General features: G+C 43.5%; 1 protein-coding gene across 1 annotated transcript in view; it reads left to right on the forward strand.

Moving 5' to 3' along the window:
- The first annotated feature begins 733 nt into the window (after nucleotides 1–733).
- LOC140486195 (superoxide dismutase [Cu-Zn]-like) overlaps nucleotides 734–18903 on the forward strand; it is a 35201-nt gene continuing 17031 nt past the window's right edge. Inside the window, exon 1 of the mRNA XM_072584982.1 lies at nucleotides 734–802. Coding sequence (XP_072441083.1) covers nucleotides 734–802 — 69 coding nt within the window. The remainder of the gene's footprint in view (nucleotides 803–18903) is intronic.

The raw sequence follows: 18903 nt of genomic DNA on the forward strand, positions 1-18903 counted from the left end.
AGAGTTTTCTGTTCTATAAATTCTGGCTGTTCCAACAGTGGGTATATCCAAGGCAGAAGTTGCTAAATTTTTGTTTGGATACCATGTGGCTTGCAGTTTTCATTTTGGTGTTTTAGGTGCAGTTTTGATGACTGTTGTGGTTTTAATCTTTTGAAAACTGGTCTTAAAATGATTTATCTATTTCATAATCTCATTCAATACTATTATTTAGTTATTCATTACCAATTTACACTGAGTTATCTTAATATGGACGCTGATACCGAAAAATTGCACTTACAAGAACAAGGCTGGGATCCAACTAGGAGTAAATTACTGCAGATGCTGTGATCTGTACTGAAAATACAAACAAATGTCAGAGATCACAGTGAAAGCAAGCTTAACCTTTTGAGTCTAGATGGCATTAATTATTCAATGAGTCCACAAAGTCCTGTTGAGGGTAAATAGACCAGGCGTGAGGAGAAATTTGCTCTAGTACTTAATATCTAGTTTTCTGTGATTATGGTTGAAAAATCCGGAAGAAACGAGAAGAGATTATATCCAACGATGAATGAGCTCAGCGAGTGAGATGGGGAGTGTGTGCATTAAAGTAGGGTAAATGTCCAGTCTATCTTCCCACCCTGGTTCTCTGCTGCTGGAGTGGGGGACAGAGAGCGCTCTGCGCATGTGTGAAGTGAGCTGTCTTCAGTGGTTTCGCTCAGGTGGAGGAGTGGGTTGGGGGGTGGGGGGGGGAGATATGGCCAACGCCATTTGTATCCTCACAGGTCACTTCAATACCTTCGGAGTGGTCTTCTTCAAGACGGACGTGAGTAGTGGGCACGGTTATAAACTGGGCTGGCGCTGTGTTGTGTCACTGAGAGCGGTTGTGGCCCAATTGGTGCGGGTTTATACCGTAGAGCGACCCAGGCCACAATATGGGCGACCCATCTTCCCCCATTCTGGCCTTTAAACAGGCATCCTCCTGTCTCTTGCTGTGCGGTCCATGTAATTTCGGGCATCGTCGGTTATGATGTAATACTTTCCCTAATGTGACAGAAGAGAAGTTTTTTTTTTAAATCCTAGTTTTATGAAAATTATAATTGGGCATTTTAGTTATCCCCCACCTCCAACATTTTCTGGACTTTTGAAGCTCTCTGAGAGTTCCTGATAAAAGTTTTCACGTACAGGTATGGCAGTGCTGAAGCCAGTTCTCCGAATATTAACCATGCTAAAAGTAAAAGAGCATTTAACCATGAAAGAGCAGAAGGAAAGTACAGCTGTACTGTCCATGATTGAAGTATGAAATTTAAAAATGTAACATAAAAACATCGGTTTCTCCAGAGATGCTGCTTGGCTTGCTGAGTAATTATATTCTTTACTGTTTTACTCTAACCAAAGAGTACTCTATGTAATTTTCAGTGTGGTCATTTTCATTCGCAAGGTCCCATTCCCCTTTTTTAAAAGGCAATAGCTACCGGTATTGCAATAAGTAAAATGCTTGAAGGTTCCAAAACCATTTTGACAGGTATGTGACTGAAGGTAAGTGGGTGAGGGCAGTTTCATCTGGCATCTGTGAGATGATTGTATGCCCAGAAAGACTGGGTCAGTCCGCTGGGAGGAAAGGGGCTGTTTTCCCAGAATTTCAAAGGATCATGGTTCATCTAAATAGCAGTTTCTTCCAGTTATCAACATAGAAATATATCATAACTCTATATCATTGAAATAAAGTTAACACAAGGCTCAATGTCTTATTCTCCACTATTTCTGATGATATGGTCACTTAGAAAAATTTGATCCCATCTCATCATTTTATAGTAAAATGGCCCATGTACTAACACTGTCAGCATCAACAGTTGAGAGTGTGGTGCTAGAAAAACACAGCAGGTCAGGCAGCATCGGAGGAGCAGGAGAATCGATGTTTCGGGCATAAGCCCTTTATCATTCCTGTCAGCATCAACAGCCAGTTTGAATGATTCTTAACAGTCGGAGCTGGTAAAACTGGTATGATTATCAGCACAACATTCACATTGTCAAAGGCACTGTGACATTGTTCTCCCTCTCACTTAAATGTTCTGCCTTTCTTTCATAAATCTGATAAAGAAACCTGATACTGCTGAAGTTTGGAACAAACTTGGATTAAAATCCACTCATGTCAACATAATTGCAAAATGTTGTTTTGTCCCAGGAATGGCACAATTCAAAATGGCCCTTCCAATTCACATGTCTAGGTGTAACTTGGCCTGGTTCTATATTGTAGCCCAAATAAGTGACTTTTGCTTTGACAAATTAACTCTTAGTCACTTCTTTAACCAAATTGGTTCTTTGTAGTCATCAAACAGTTAAATCAAATGGTGTAAATGTTCCCTCTAGGATTTGCTGAAAACAACAAAGTCATGGATGTAAACATGATTTTATATAATTCCTTAATGCCTTCACTGAAACATTATACATGCATTTTTCATTCTAAACATCAAGACTTTGCATTGATAAAATTCATCTGCTGTTATAAAAGCTAATATTTCTTTGGCTGTATCAATGGATCTTGAACAGTCTTCAGCTAGAAGGGGCAAGTGGATGATTCAGTGGTCTTTGACATCACAAACATCTTCAGACATTTCTGTTTACTTCATATGATATCAAAGAGCAGGTTAAAGCATTGGATACAGAAGGGCTGTAGAACACAAAACTTTAGTAATATTGCCAGAATGTTGTAAGGGTCCATCGCCTTTTTAGTAACAGTGATGCCCAGTTTGGGTTCTGCCAGGACCATTCAGCTCCTGACCTCATTGCAACTTTGGTTCAAAAGTGGACAAAAGAGCTGAATTCCTGAGGGGAGAATGACAGCCCTTGATGTTCAGGCTGCATTTGACCAAGTGTGGTATCAGGGAGCCTTCACAAAACACTAATCAGTGTGTAAATTGGGGTTTGGGGTAAAACCTCCTGTAATTGAAATCATTCCTAGCACATGGGAACATGGTTGCCGTTATTCGAGGGCAGTAATCCCTGCTCTAGGACACCTCTGTAGAAGTTCCTCAGGGTAGTGTCGTAGACCCAACTGTTTTCAGCTTGCCATCAGTTATACCCACTCTTCTTCCTGCCCCCAATCATAAGGTGAGAAGTGGGAATGTTCACCAATTATTCCATGATGCGCAGCACCACCTGCCTCAGATACTGAAGTGGTCCACGTTCACATATAACTAGACCTGGACAATATCTCAGCTTGGCTGAGGAGTAGTAAGTAACGTTCATGCTACACAAATGCCAGGCAATGACAATCTCCAATAAGAGACCAACCATCCCCTTGACATTCAGTCGCATTACCTTCACTAAATCCACTACTGTCAATATCATAAGGGTTACTATTGATCAGAAACCCAACTGGCTTGCCCTATAAATACAGTGGGTACAGAACAAGTCAGAGGCTAGGAATACTGCAGTAAATAACTCACCACCTGACTCTCCAAAGCCTACCTACTACCTACATGGCACAAATGTGATAGAATACTTCCCATTTGCCTGGATGAGTGCAAATCCAACAAAAGTTAAATGTCTGGCCAACATTTATTGCCCATCCCTAGTTGTCCTTGAGTAGGTGGTGGTGACCTATCTTCTTGAAGCACTGCAACCCTCATGAAGGTAGACCACAATGTCGTCAGGGAATGAATTCTAGAATTTTGACCGAGTTACCTGGCAATATATTTCTAAATCAGGATGGTGAATGGCTCGGTGGGGAACTTGCAGGTGATGGTTTTCCCATGTATCCGATTACCCTTGTCCTTCTAGCTGGAAGTGCTCTTGTGTTTGAAGTGGTTTCTGAAATCGTTGGCAAATTTCTGAAGTGCATCTTGTGGATAACACACACTGCTGTTACTGAATATCAGTGGAGGAGGGAGTGGATGCTGTGGTGCCAGTCAAGCAGGTTTCTTTGTCCTTGAATGTGACAAGCATCTTGTAGCTGCACTCATCCGATCAAGTAGGGAGTATTCCATCACATGCCTGACTTATGCCTTGTAGCTGATGCACAGGCTTTGGGAAGTCCAGAGATTAAGTTACTGGCTGTCAAAAGTTGAAATTTGGGCTAGAAGTGTACTGGTCTTCAAAATTTGATGCTATCTTTCCAATTCACCTGGAGATGGTGGGTACTAAACAATATATTTACATTTTTTTTATTCCCAACGTAGTCATTATTCTTTGAATACTTGTGATGTACAATCAGATCACGATTCAGATGTTACTTCTCTCAGCAAGCCATGTCCCATTTTTAAAAAAATTAAGTTCGCTTTTCCACTACAGTTTTCACTGTAAATTTTCATAAGCCCATGTCCTCAAAGTTAAAAATCACACAACACCAGGTTATAGTCCAACAGGTTGAATTGGAAGCACCCTAGCTTTCGGGCGACGAAAGCTAGTGTGTTTCCAATTAAACCTGTTGGACTATAATCTGGTGTTGTGTGATTTTTAACTTTGTACACCCCAGTCAAACACTGGCATCTCCAAACCATGTCTTCAGGAAGTCTTGTTGAAAATCCACAATCATTAAAAGTTACTGATTCCCATTCCTGGATTTAAGTAGGGATTCGATATAATCTATTAACAGTCTGATAAACAGTTCTTCAGAAGCTGATATCAGAATGAAGAAATTGTTTCCAATAATGGTTGGGGTTTCGGCACTACCTGACATGTATGAATAACTGGCAAATGTGACCACATCTTTTATGTAACCCTAGCCAATAAAAATAATATTTTAGCCTGAATTTCCTGACTGTTTAAGTCACCCCACCATTGGACTTTTGAAAGTCACATGTAATATTTCATCACTGCCTGTTCCTCATGGGCTAGAAGTTGAGTCAGTCTCCATTTCCTTGTTCCTACTTAGTCTTTCAAGTAGCAACACTTTGGCATTGATTCTGACTCCGTTTCTGAGTTGGCTGTTTGATATAATCCCTTTAATTCCGTATCTATTTGTTATGGTTCTAGTGAAGAAGTTGGTTAACCATGTCAATGTTATTCTGAAAACAAAAAATACTGCAAATCACAGCATGTTATGCAGCATCCATGGAGAGAGCATCAATCTTATTTTGTTTGCCTTCATCTTTGCCAGTAAAATTTTCCAAAATTATTTTGGATAACTGAATATTTGAGTTATCTCTCTGTTTCAAAGGCTCCTCTTCTACTTTCCTAATTCTCTGGGCATACGATGTAGTCAAACAGTCAAGACACAGTCAGGATCTTTCTCCTGTGAGACAGGTTCTTTTACTTGCATTGGTTTTTCCATAGGAATTTCCTTTACTATACCAATACAACTTCTTAATTTACTAAATCACTCTTTAATTTAACTGTGTATAATATCTTCTACTTCACTTACCCCTCTGAATGGCAAATGGTATAATCAAATAACAGCAAAATGTTTTGTTTGCTGCAAACCTGAAACAAACACAAAAAGTTGGAGAAGGTCAGCAGATCTGGTAGCAGCTGTGGAGAAAGTGACAATTATTTTGAGTCTGATATGACTTCTTCAGAACTGAAAGTGGTTGGAAAATGGTGTTATTTATATTTTTGACATAGATAGAGGAAGTACAAGGGGAGCAGATGGTGTGGAGGTTCAGTGCAAAAGGCAAAGAAAGGGATTGCTAATTGAAAAATAAAGATGCCAAGTGAATATAAATTTAAGTATGGAAGGGTGAAAATAGATAATTTCATAACGACACAAACAAGTCTGTGTGGGGGGACGGGGGAGAGAAAAATTAACAAAAAAGGACAGGCGTCATGAAGTCAGGCTCTGAAATTGTAGAATTCAATATTTCAGTCCTATAGGCTATAAAGTGCTAAAGTGGAAAGTGAGGTGTTGTTCCTCAAGTTCTCATCTGCTCCATTGAAACACTGTAGCTGGCCCAGGACTAGAAGAGTATAAATAGAAACAGAAATTGACCTTTTGGCTCTGTGCCTGATTCCCCATTCAATAAGGTCTTGGCTGACCTGACACTCCTCATGTCCACTTTCCTGCCCTTTTCCCCATAACCCTTGATTCTCCTCTATCTCAGCATTAAATATACATAAGGACTCAAGTCCCTTAAGAATCCTATATATTTCTATGAGATCCTCTCTCTTTCATAGAGTCATAGAGATGTACAGCATGGAAACAGACCCTTTGGTCCAACCTGTCATCTAATTTCCACTTGAAAAAGTGGCCCATTATTAAAAGAAGTTTGAGAACCATTGATGTCTTCTCCCTCTCCCCATAAAATGATCAAGCAACCTCATTCATAAAGTGAATGCCTCTGTCAAAACTCAAAATAATCCTCATGTGTCATGAACAGTGCTAACCGCAAAATTTCATATCGCTGACTGACTTGTTGGCTTCTTTTCTGTTTCAGAAAAGCAAAATTCCAAGATAAGTAAAATGCATGATCTGGAATTAGACAAAATAGTGTCTCAACTATCCAATGGGGTCAGGTGCCCTAGCAAACAAAGCATTCAGTCTGAATGTTATTTGGAGCCTGAACTTTAATTTTTGTTCTTGAAGATGTGGCATGACAGGGTGGCAAAAGTCAAGATTAGACTGGTGCTGCAAAAGCACAACAGGTCAGGCAGCATCCGAGGAGCATGAAAATCGATGTTTCAGGCAAAAGCCCTTCATCAGGAATGAGGCTGGGACCCTGGAGGATGGAGAGATAAATGGGAGGGGATGGGCCTGGGGAGAAGGTAGCTGAGAGTGCAGTAGGTGGATGGAGGTGAGGGTGAAGGTGATAGGTTGGAGAGGAGGGTGGAGTGGACAGGAGGGAAGTAAGATTAACAGGTGGGACAGGTCATGAGGACGTTGCTGAGCTGGAAGGTTGGAACTGGGGTAAAATGGGGGGAGGGGAAATGAGAAAACTGGTGAAGTCCACATTGATGCCATGGGGTTGAAGGGTCCCGAGGCGGAAGATAAGGTATTCTTCCTCCAGGCGTTAGGTGGTGAGATAGTGGCAGTGGAGGAGGCCCACAGCTGCAAAGGGTGGCAAATGGCCTTTTATTTATTATGTTGTGTCAGGAAATGCCTTACCCACTCCTGTCCGTTGGCAGCGCACCTCAGTGTGACTCACCTCAAACAGCTGGAGGATCTGCTTCTTGGAGAGATTGTCCTTCACCTCATCTGTTGTCAATGTAGCATCAAGGACAGAAATATTAGCATGAGAGCAAGGGGGTTTATTGAAATGGAATGCAACTGAAGATCAAAGTAATCCTTCAGTCAGAACAAAGTTGTTCCCATAATGTGGTCACCCAGTCTACATTTAGTTTCACCAGTGTGAAGGAGATTGCATAGTGAATAACAAATGTAGTAGTCTAGATTGAACAAAGTGCAAATGAGCCTGAAAGATGTTTGAGGCTTTGTACAGTGAGGAGGGAGCAGGTGAATGGGCAAGTGTTACATCTTCTTCAGTTGCATAGGAAGGACCCATAGAGGAGTGACAAAATCTTAGCAGTGGATGAGGGTGCCATGGAGAGACCAGTTTCTTTGGAGTCCTCACAGTAGAGGGGAGGGGACGGGGAGATATCTTTGGCAGTGGCATCATGCTGCAGGTGGTGGTAATAGTGGAGGATGATCTTTTGAATTTTTAAATTCATTTGGAAACTATTCATTTGGTGGCAAGTGAGGACAAGAAGTCCCCTACTAATGTTCTGGGAGGGAGAGAAAAGGGTGATGTCAGAAGTGTAGGAGATAGGTCAGACATAACTGTGGACCCTGTTCACCATGGGGATAGAATCATTGATTGACATAAAAGGTCATATCAGATTCACCCTGGCATTATTGATACAGACAAGACAGCAAATGGAGAAACTGGAAGAATAGAATGGAATCCTTATAGTAAGTAGGGTATGAAGGAGTATAGTTGAGGTAACTCTGGGAGTTGTGGGTTCTGAATGGGTAGCCTATCTCTAGCCAATGAAGTTGCTTGATCTCCAGAAATAGACACACAGAAATCAAGGAGAGGGAAGCGCCAGGTGAAGGTGAGAGAAGAGAAGCAAAATTGATTGACATTTCTAATTCTGGATGAGCCCTGGAAGCAGCATCAATTATATAATTGATGCAGAGAAAACGTTGTGGGTGAAGGTCGAAGTAGGATCAGAACAAGGGATTTTCCGCGTTTATCACAAAGAGAAAGGAATAACTGGGACTGATATCCACACTTTTGACTTGGAGAAGGTGAAATAACTTAAAGGAGAAGTTGTTCAAAGTGAAAACAAGCTCAGTCAAGTGATTGGAGATTGGTGGTTGTAGACTGTTCAAGCTTCTTTTCATGAAAGAAGTGGACAGTCTTCAGACAACCTGATAGAGGATGTATGAGTAGAGAGATTGTACCCTATATTGAAGAGGATCTGGAAATTGTGGAACCAAAGTAAAGTATCAGAAATTTCACAAATGTGCATGAGGAGCAACTGAACAAGAGAGGAAAAGTTAGAGTCAAGAGGAGAAGAAATAAGGTCAGGGCAGTCGGAACAGACTGAAACAATGGATTTGTCGGGCAGTCCTGTTTGTGGATTTTTCAGAGGAACTAGAGACGGGCTACGCGTATTTGGACAGGTTTGAGTGGGACACTGTAGAGGAGAGATCTCCGGTGGAGACGAGACTGTCCTGGAAATAATAGCTTGATCTTCGATATGTGGTCATGATCCAAGGTGAGATCAGAGGAAATGTCTGAGAGTTGGTGCTCAGCCTTTGCAGGGTACAGGTCCCCACTCCAGACCACAGCAATACTCTCCATATCGATAGGTTTCATAACCAAGTCAGGGTTGGACCTAAAAGAACAGTGTGCAGCAAGTTCAGGGGGAGACAGCTTATAAATGCATGAGGGGAGCAGAGAAGTTAAGGCAACTGATGGAACATCAACACTTCTCATTTTACCATTTCTCTTCAGTCAGCCAGCATCAGTGACTGACTTGCTCCACTCGATCTCAATATCATTATTGGTTTAGCTCCTTGATTTGAAGCATAAGGAAATACCTCCAAGATAAAATATTCAGAACTTTCAGTAATCTGATTCTCATCAAAAGTCAAAGAATTTATGATCTTCTAAGACACTGCCCCTTCTTAGTATGTTCTAAGGAAACTAGGTCTCGTTCTACTACCTGTATAGCTTTCTGAGGATTTCTTAGGCTCTCTTTTTGGTTTCCATTTTAATTTCCACCAATATATAAATGAATTGAATGAAAATGTAACTGGTCTGATTAGCAAGTTTGTAGATGGCGGGAAAATTGATGAGTTGTGGGGAGTGAGGAAGGTTGTCAAAAAATGCAGCAGGATATAAATCAACTGGAAAGTTTGGCAGAGAAATGGTCGATTGAATTTAATCCGAGGAGAGTGAGGTGATGCATTTTGGGAGGTCAAATTTAAGAGGAAAGTACAGAGGAACCTTGATTATCTGGCATTCAATTATCCGACAAGATTGCAATGTCTCAATGCTCGGCTAAACTGTTATCCGGCATTTGATTATCCGGAATTCGATTAACCAAATAAAATACAGCCCGCCCATGTCCTTTGAATAATCGAGGTTCCTCTGTATACTGTAAATGGCCAGACCCTTGGGAGCTTTGATCTGCAGAGGAATCTTGGGGTCCAAGTCCCTAGCTCATTTTGAGTGTGAGCAGCAGCAGAGAAGGAGCGGGAGCAGCGGAGGAAGTGACGAGGACCAGAGGGGCAGCCGGAAAGGAAAGCAGTGACCATATATATCAGCAAGGCGGCTAAACCCGAGACTCTACAACTGTAATGTCTCCCACCCGCCCTCCTCATCTAACCTAGTTAATAAGGTAAGGTTCATTCTAAACTTCCTCTATTGAATATAAGTTTGTTATTAATTTTATAGCAACTTGAACTAAGCTTTCTACTTTAGTACTGAGTGGGTGTTCAGATAAGTTGGGTATGGATGCTAGGGCAGTTGCTTGCTCTTCCTGCAGAATGTGGCAGGTGGGAGACATGGCACACGTCTCCGCTGGCTACATCTGCGGGAAGTGCACCCAACTCCAGCTCCTTGAAAACCGTTTTAGGGAATTGGAGCTGGAGCTGGATGAACTACAATCATTCAGGAGGCTGAGGGGTTAATTGAGAGGAGTTACCGGGAGTTGGTCACTCCTAAGACTCAGGACAAGGATAGATGAGTTACAGTTAGGGGGAGGAAAGGGGATAGACAAACAGTGCAGGGATCCCTGTGGACATTTCCCTCAGCAATAAGCATACTGTTTTGGATACTGCTGGGGGGATGACCTACCAGAGGAAAGCCATAGCAGTCAGTTCTCTGGCACTGAGCCTGACACTGTGGCAAAGAAGGGAAGGGGGCAGAATAGAAGAGTACTCGTAGTAGGGGACTCGATAGTTAGGGGAATCGACAGGACACTTTGTGGTCAGGATCGGGATTCCCGGAAGGTATGTTGTCTCCCTGGTGTCAGGATCCGGGACGTCTCCGATCGGGTGTATAAGATTCTAAAAGGGGAGGGCGAACAGCCAGAAATCGTGTTACATATTGGCACTAATGATATAGCCAGGAAAAGGATCGAGGGTATAAAAAGTGATTTCAGGGAGTTAGGATGGAAGCTGCAAAGCAGGACAAACAGAATAATGTTCTCTAGTTTACTACCGGTGCCACAAGATAGTGAGGCGAGGAACAGGAAGTGGGCGCAGCTTAACACATGGCTGCGCAGCTGGTGTAGGAGGGAGGGTTTCAGATATGTAGATAATTGGGATGCCTTCTGGGGAAGGTGGGACCTGTACAAGAAGGACGGGTTGCATCTGAACTGGAAGGGGTCCAATGTCCTGGGTGGAAGGTTTGCTCGAGTAGTTCGAGAGGGTTTAAACTAGTATGGCAGGGGAGTGGGAACCTGTGCTGTATACCGGAGGTGAGAGTTGATGCAGATGAGGCAATAGCAAGAGGTAGACCAGCTAGTGGGAAGGCTTTTCCTGGGAAGGAACCAAGGGATCAGTTAAAGTGTGTTTGCTTTAATGCAAGGAGTATCAGGAATAAAAGTGATGAACTTAGAGCATGGATCAGTACCTGGTGCTATGATGTTGTGGCCATAACAGAGACATGGGTTTCTCAGGGGCAGGAATGGTTGCTGGATTTTCCAGGGTTTAGAGCATTTAAAAAGAATAGGGAGGGGGGAGAAAGAGGAGGGGGTGTAACACTACTAATCAGAGAGGGTATCACAGCTACAGAAGCTTCCATTGTCGAGGAAGATTTGCCTACCGAGTCAGTGTGGGTGGAAATTAGGAACAGCAAGGGAGCAGTCATCTCGTTAGGGGTTTACTACAGGCCCCCCAATAGCAGCAGGGAGATGGAAGAAAGCATAGGTCGGCAGATTTTGGAAAAGTGTGGACGTAGTAGGGTTGTTGTAATGGGTGACTTTAACTTTCCCAATATTGATTGGAACCTCCTTCAAGCAGAAGATTTGAATGGAGCTGTTTTTGTAAGGTGTGTCCAGGAGGGTTTCCTAACTCAGTACGTTGACAGGCCGACGAGGGGAGAGGCCATTCTAGATTTGGTGCTCGGAAATGATCCGGGGCAGGTATCAGATCTTGTGATGGGAGCTTAGTGACCACAATTGCCTCACATTCTACATAGCTATGGAGAAGGAGAGGACTAGGCAAAATGGGAGGATATTTAATTGGGGAAGAGGAAACTATGATGCGATTAGACATGAGTTAGGAAGCATGGATTGGGAGCAATTGTTCCATGGTAAAGGCACTATAGACATATGGAGACTGTTTAAGGAACAGTTGTTGCAAGTGATGAATAAATATGTCCCTCTGAGACAGGCATGAAGTGGTAAGATAAAGGAACCTTGGATGACGAGAGCGGTGGAGCTTCTCGTCAAAGGAAAAAGGTAGCTTACATAAGGTGGAGGAAGCTAGGGTCAAGCTCAGCTATAGAGGATTACAGGCAGGCGAGGAAGGAGCTCAAAAATGGTCTGAGGAGAGCCAGGAGGGGGCACGAGAAAGGCTTGGCAGAACGGATTAGGGAGAACACAAAGGCATTTTATACTTAGGTGAGGAATAAGAGAATGGTCAAAGAAAGAGTAGGGCCGATCAGGGATAGCATAGGGAATTTGTGTGTGGAGTCTGAGGAGGTAGGGGAAGCCCTCAATGAGTTTTTTGCTTCTGTCTTTACGGAAGAAATGAACTTTGTAGTGAATGAAACCTTTGAAGAGCAGGTGTGCATGCTGGAATGGATAGAGATAGAGGAAGCTAGGACCAGATTTGTCCTCGGCTGCTTTGGGAAACGAGAAATGCAATTGCTTCGCCACTTGCGAAGAACTTTGCATCCTCGCTCTCCACTGGAATCGTACCTGAGGACTGGAGAGAGGCAAATGTAATTCCTCTCTTCAAGAAAGGAAATAGGGAAATCGCCGGCAATTACAGACCAGTACGTCTCACGTCTGCCATCTGCAAGGTGTTAGAAAGGATTCTGAGGGATAGGATTTATGACCATCTGGAAGAGCATGGCTTGATTAAATGAAGTCAACACGGTTTTGTGAGGGGTAGGTCATGCCTCACAAACCTTATCGAGTTCTTTGAGGGTGTGACTAGAAAAGTTGTTGAGGGTCGAGCTGTGGATGTGGTTTATATGGACTTCAGCAAGGCATTTGATAAGGTTCCCCATGGTAGGCTCATTCAGAAGGTCAGGAGGAATGGGATACAGGGGAACTTAGCTGTCTGGATACAGAATTGGCTGGCCAACAGAAGACAGCGAGTGGTAGTAGAAGGAAAATATTCTGCCTGGAAGTCTGTGGTGAGTGGTGTTCCACAGGGCTCTGTCTTTGGGCCTCTACTGTCTGTAATTTTTATTAATGACTTGGATGAGGGGATTGAAGGATGGGTTAGCAAGTTTGCAGACGACACAAAGGTTGGAGGTGTCGTTGACAGTATAGAGGGCTGTTGTAGGCTGCAGCGGGACATTTACAGGATGCAGAGGTGGGCTGAGAGGTGGCAGATGGAGTTCAACCTGGGTAAATGCGAGGTGATGCATTTTGGAAGGTCGAATTTGAAAGCTGAGTACAGGATTAAGGATAGGATTCTTGGCAGTGTGGAGGAACAGAGGGATCTTGGTGTGCAGGTACATAGATCCCTTAAAATAGCCATCCAAGTGGACAGGGTTGTTAAGAAAGCATATGGTGTTTTGGCTTTCATTAACAGGGGGATTGAGTTTAAGAATCGTGAGATCTTGTTGCAGCTCTATAAAACTTTGGTTAGACCGCACTTTGAATACTGCGTCCAGTTCTGGTCGCCCTATTATAGGAAAGATGTGGATGCTTTGGAGAGGGTTCAGCGGAGGTTTACCAGGATGCTGCCTGGACTGGAGGGCTTATCTTATGAAGAGAGGTTGACTGAGATTGGACTTTTTTCATTGGAGAAAAGGAGGAGGAGAGGGGACCTAATTGAGGTATACAAGATAATAAGAGGCATAGATAGAGTCGATAGCCAGAGACTCTTTCCCAGGGCAGAAATGACTAACATGAGGGGTCATAGTTTTAAGCTGGTTGGAGGGAAGTATAGAGGAGATGTCAGAGGCTGGTTCTTTACACAGAGAGTTGTGAGAGCATGGAATGCGTTGCCAGCAGCAATTGTGGAAGCAAGGTCATTGGGGACATTTAAGAGACTACTGGACATGCATATGGTCACAGAAATTTGTGGGTGCATACATGAGGATCAGTGGTCGGCACAATATCGTGGGCTGAAGGGCCTGTTCTGTGCTGTACTGTTCTATGTTCGATGTTCTACAAGTGGATAAGATGGTAAAGAAGACATATGGCGCACTTATCTTCGTCAGTTGGGGAATTGAAGATAAAAGTTGGCAAGTCATGTTGCAATGTATAAGACTTTGGTTGAAGATCTGCACCCCCAGCAGGGTCTCTCAGTTCCGCGATTGGTCAATAAACACACGCAATTGGTCTGGTCCTTTAAGATTTCACTCTTTATTTCTTCGTACGGCTGAGCACAGATCGACCAGAAACACAGAGGGTTTACACCTCCGTGTTCCCCCGAGGAACTACACACATGGCTTAAAACAAAGACATTTTTATACTTTCCTTAAAGAAAGGTACAGGTTATGATGGCATAGTACATTCAGACAATTAACAATCAATACACGATATTGTTTTATTTGCTAGTTACTTGGTCCAGTGATATTTCCTGGGAACCAACTTTGTTTTGCAACAGTCAGGCCACCCTTATCTCACTAACTGAGCCATTGCACCTGCATTTGAAGGTCAGTTAGGATGGCCCGTAATGTCTTATTGAGTCTAGTTATTTCTAAACTGTAAAAGGAGCATTGTCTGCTAATCTCTGTTGAAGCAGACTGTGGTTAGTCAATTATGAGTTATAGCAAAATTAAAAGCCATTTGATGCAGCTTTTAGCAGAATTGTCAATTTGCAGTCTAGAAGGCATTTTGTTATGTTAATTGCAATGAGAAACCATTTTATTGCCACCTAAGTTATTAAGAGCATCTGCTAAGCAGTTGTTCTTGACAACAACTAATTACCTCAGCCTGTGTTCAGGTTTCAAATCCTCATCTCTCCCATTTGGTCATTGCATGATCACACCATAGGATGGGAGGGCATAGATTAGATCAGTCCAATCGAATGGACACTAGAGACTGCTATACTTCCTCCTTCGAGGAGGAGGAAGTAGGGGTAGGCAACCGCTCCTCCTCACCTTCATTTGGATGGAGAAGAAGCATTTTCTGGGGGGAACCGATGTTGTCAACGGAAGTCATTAGCTTGGCAATAATATGTTTAATAGCAATGCCAGCAAAGAGACAAATTAAAATAATACCAATTTGATTGACGAAGGTGCAGATGTTATCTACATGCTTGGTAATGTTCTCGATGAGGTCAGTAACCCCTATTGTACACTTGCCCTTTACTTTGGCACAAACTCTACCCTCTTTGGCAAGTAGGTAGTCGAGGGTGTACCAGTTTTGCTGGGAAAATAGACGTAATTCTGAGACCACGTCCTTAGCTCTTGCTTAGGTCGAGGCTGTCTCATTGCCCAAAAGGATGAGACACAAATAAAATAGTTTTGGTTTTGATGGCTAATAATTCCTGCAGATCTTCCTAGGCAAACGTAGGCCACAGACTGAGCTTTACTGCTGCCCAAAGCCTTAGCACCCGTCAAATGCACGCAGAATTTAGATGAAACTGAATGTTTGGTAGGGAAACCCCAACTCCATTCCCAGGTAGTTGAACAGGGAAGAATCGTTGGGAAAAGTGTCCTGACAGCTACAGTATGGGGAGTATCTATTTCATCAAGAACAAGAAGTTGGTCTCTCTGCCTTGGCTAAAACAATAACCGGGTTTAGTATAAATAATGGAGGGAGCTTCCCAATAGGAAGAAGGCCTATCTTTGTGATTACCTGAAATGTACGGGTAATCCATGTATACAAAGTATGGTCGCCCTGGGTGCTTAGCGTGGAAGCTGTTCAATAAAAAGAGGTGGGTCTTTCGGTAAGAGATGCGGTTATTGTCCCAGACTGGTTCCTTCCATCCCACAATTGGGAAGATGGAGGTGCCCTTAGGGGTCTCAGTGAAAGTGGGTGCCATTACCCATACCACAAAGGGCCTGAATACCAGCAATTACAGAGACACACTCCTCCAGCAGCATGCACATGAGCTGCGAGACCCCACAGGGGAGCAGTAGTGGTTGGTACATTTGACTAAGGCGCATGGAATAGTTTTAGTCACATTCACATAAGTACATCCCCATCCGTAACAATTGGGATAGGCTACCCCGGACATGTTAGAGGAAGTCCCAAGCAACTAGCAGGTGGGGATAAGTAATAGTCCAAAGAAACATTATGTCCGGTAAACGCCTTAGAAGTATTCCATACTCCGTTGTTGGGATTTGGGAGGAGGAAAGGGGTCAAAGAGTCCTTTCCTGATGTGAGGGCATAACAGAGCACTTCATCATGGCTGAATATTTTATTGTGACTTTGAAGAAACAAATTGTTAGTGAAGGATGATATTTCCCCCTTTTCTCTTTAGCAATGTGCCAATTTAGACCTCTTTGAATGGGGGCAATGCTTACCAGGGCCGTCCATAACAACTGAAATTAAACTAGCATAAAATACCTTGACAGGGTAAAGACCATTGAGACTTGTCCTGTACATGAAGTGTCCAATCTTGATGCAGTTGACCGTTGTGGCGATCTATTTTGGTAACATTCTATGCATCGAAGGAATATGTCTCTCGGCACACAAGGACATCTTTTCGGCATAAATGGTACACAGTTTCTGGTTGCTCAGGATCACACGGATAAACAGTCCCTTCTTGAGTACCAATGCCGGCGATGACGAGTTCATATAGCAGGTTAAGTTCGATCTTCATCATAGTGGTCATTTCTGGATCAAGGATTAGGATATCTAAAACAGAAGAAGAATTACTATTCGAAATATGCAGCTATATCTTAGTTGTCTGGCTTGATTCCATTTCCTCTCTCAGTTCCCCATCGTCTTCATCTCCATCATCTCCCCCCTTGCAAGGGGTTTGTGCGATGACCTTGCAATGATGGAGGTGAACCCAGGCGGAGCGGACGGCGACCTTAACAGCAGTTGGGGTGGTGAGGAGGACCTGAAAGGGCTTCTCCCATCGAGGTTGGAGGCTGCAGTGTGTCCAATTCTTGATCAGAATGAAGGAGCCTCATTCAACAGTCGGAACACTGTTGAGGGAGGGGAGCTTTTCATGAGCGGCATGGACTTGGGAGTGAAGACCTCGCAAACTATTAGTCAAGGAAAGAACATAGGATGACATGTCCTCAGTCATGTGGTGCAAGTGAATACGGGAGGAGGCATCATTCCAAGGCGTGCGGAAAGCTCGACTGTAGATGATTTCAGCTGGGTACAAGTGGATCTTACCCATAAGGATGTATCGTAGGTGGAACAATACCATCCGAACCCAGACCCATGCCCCTATCCTATCCCCATTTCCCATTGGCAAATACAGCCAGTCTACACTTGCCTGAACACAATGAGTAATTTAGCATGGCCACTCACCTAACCTGCACATCTTTGAACTGTGGGAGGAAATAGGAGCACCCAGAGGAAACCCATACACACATTGGGAGAACGTGTAAATTCCACAGATACAGTCACCCAAGGGTGGAATCAAACCCAGGCCCCTGATGCTGTGAGTCAACAGTGCTGCCCACTGAACCACCGTACTGCTCTATGGCAAATATGTCACTAATTTGTACAAGACACAATTCAATGTTTACATGTATATGTATATGGTTTTAATTTATGGAGGAGTGTGGACTACTATAATTTAATTAACATTATTGAACTTAGAAGAACATGGGAAATGGAAAATCTGTTGGGAAAATATGGCAAGAGTGCAAATTAGATTCCTGACATTGAAAAGTCCAGTTTTCCATGCAAGGTTTTAACAGCTAGATGAGAATTTTTTAAAATTATTTTTATTCATTTGTGGGACTTGGGTGTTGCTGGCTGGTCAGCATTGATAGCCCATCCCTATTAGCCCTTGAGAAGGTGGTGGTGAGCTGCCTTCTTGAATCGCTGCAGTCCATTTGCTGTGGGTTGACCGACAATGTCGGTAGGGAGGGATTTCCAAGATTTTGACCCAACGACTTTGAAGGAATGCCAGTATATTTCCAAGTGGCTTGGAGGGGAACTTGCAAGTGGCTGTGTTCCCAAGAACCTGCTACCCTTGTCCTTCTAGATGAAAGTGGTCATGTGTTTGGAAAGTGCTGTCTAATCATCTTTGATGAATTTCTGCAGTGCATCTTATAGATAGTTCACACTGAGCGCCGGTGGTGGAAGGATAGATTGGCACCACATCTACAAACAATCCAGTGAGTTGCTTTGTCCTGGATGGTGTCAAGCTTCTTCAGTGTTGTTAGAGCTGCACCCATTCAGGCAAGTGGGGAGTATTCTATCACACTCCCGACTTGTGCCTTATAGATGGTGGATATACTTTGGGGTGTCAGGAGGTGAGTTAATCGCTGCAGTCTCCCTAGTCTCTGACCTGCTCTTGTAGCCACTGTGTTTATGTGGTGAGTCCAGTTGAGTTTTTGGTCAATGGTAATCCCAAGGCTGTTGACAGTGGAGGATTCAGTGACGGTAATATCATTCAATGTCAAGAGGCGGTGGTTAGAGTGTCTCTTATTGATGATGGGTCATTGTCTGGCATTTGTGTGGCGCAAATGCTACTTGCCGCTTGTCAGTCTAAAGCCTGGATATTGTCCAGATCTTGTTGCATTTGAGCACAGACTGCTTCAGTATCTGAGGAGTTGTGAATGGTGCTGAACACTGTGCAATCATCAGTGAACATCCAACTTCTGACCTTATGACAGAGGAAAGGTCATTGATGAAGCAGCTGAAGATTTGTGGGGCTTAGGATACTACCCTGAGGGACTCCTGTAGAAATGTCCTGGAGCTGAGATGAATTAACCTCCACAACCATCTTCCTTTGTCTCAGGTCTGACTCTAACCAACAGAGTGTTTGCCCCGATACCTGTTGATTCCAGTTTTGTCAGGGCCCCTTGATGCCATACTAGGTCAAATGCGGTCTTGATGCCAAGGGCTGTCACTCTCACCTCACCTCTGGAATTCAGCTCTTTTGTCCATGTTGGAACCAAAGCTGTAATGAGATCAGGAGCTGGGTGACCCTGGTGAAATCCAAACTGGGTGTCACCGAGCAAGGTTGTTGCTGAGCAGGTGCTGCTTGATAGCACTGTTGATGATCCCTTCCATCACTTTATTGATGATGGAGAGAAGACTGGGTGGTAATTGGCCAGCTTGGATTTGTCCTGCTTTTGTCTACAGGACATATCTGGGCAATCTTCCACATTGTTGGGTAGATGCCAGTGTTATAACTGTACTGGAAGAGCTTGACAAGGGGAGCAGCAAGTTCTGGAGCACACGTCTTCAGTACTTATGCTGGAA

The sequence above is a fragment of the Chiloscyllium punctatum genome, chromosome 15 (genome assembly GCF_047496795.1).
Source record: "Chiloscyllium punctatum isolate Juve2018m chromosome 15, sChiPun1.3, whole genome shotgun sequence".
Taxonomy (NCBI): domain Eukaryota; kingdom Metazoa; phylum Chordata; class Chondrichthyes; order Orectolobiformes; family Hemiscylliidae; genus Chiloscyllium; species Chiloscyllium punctatum.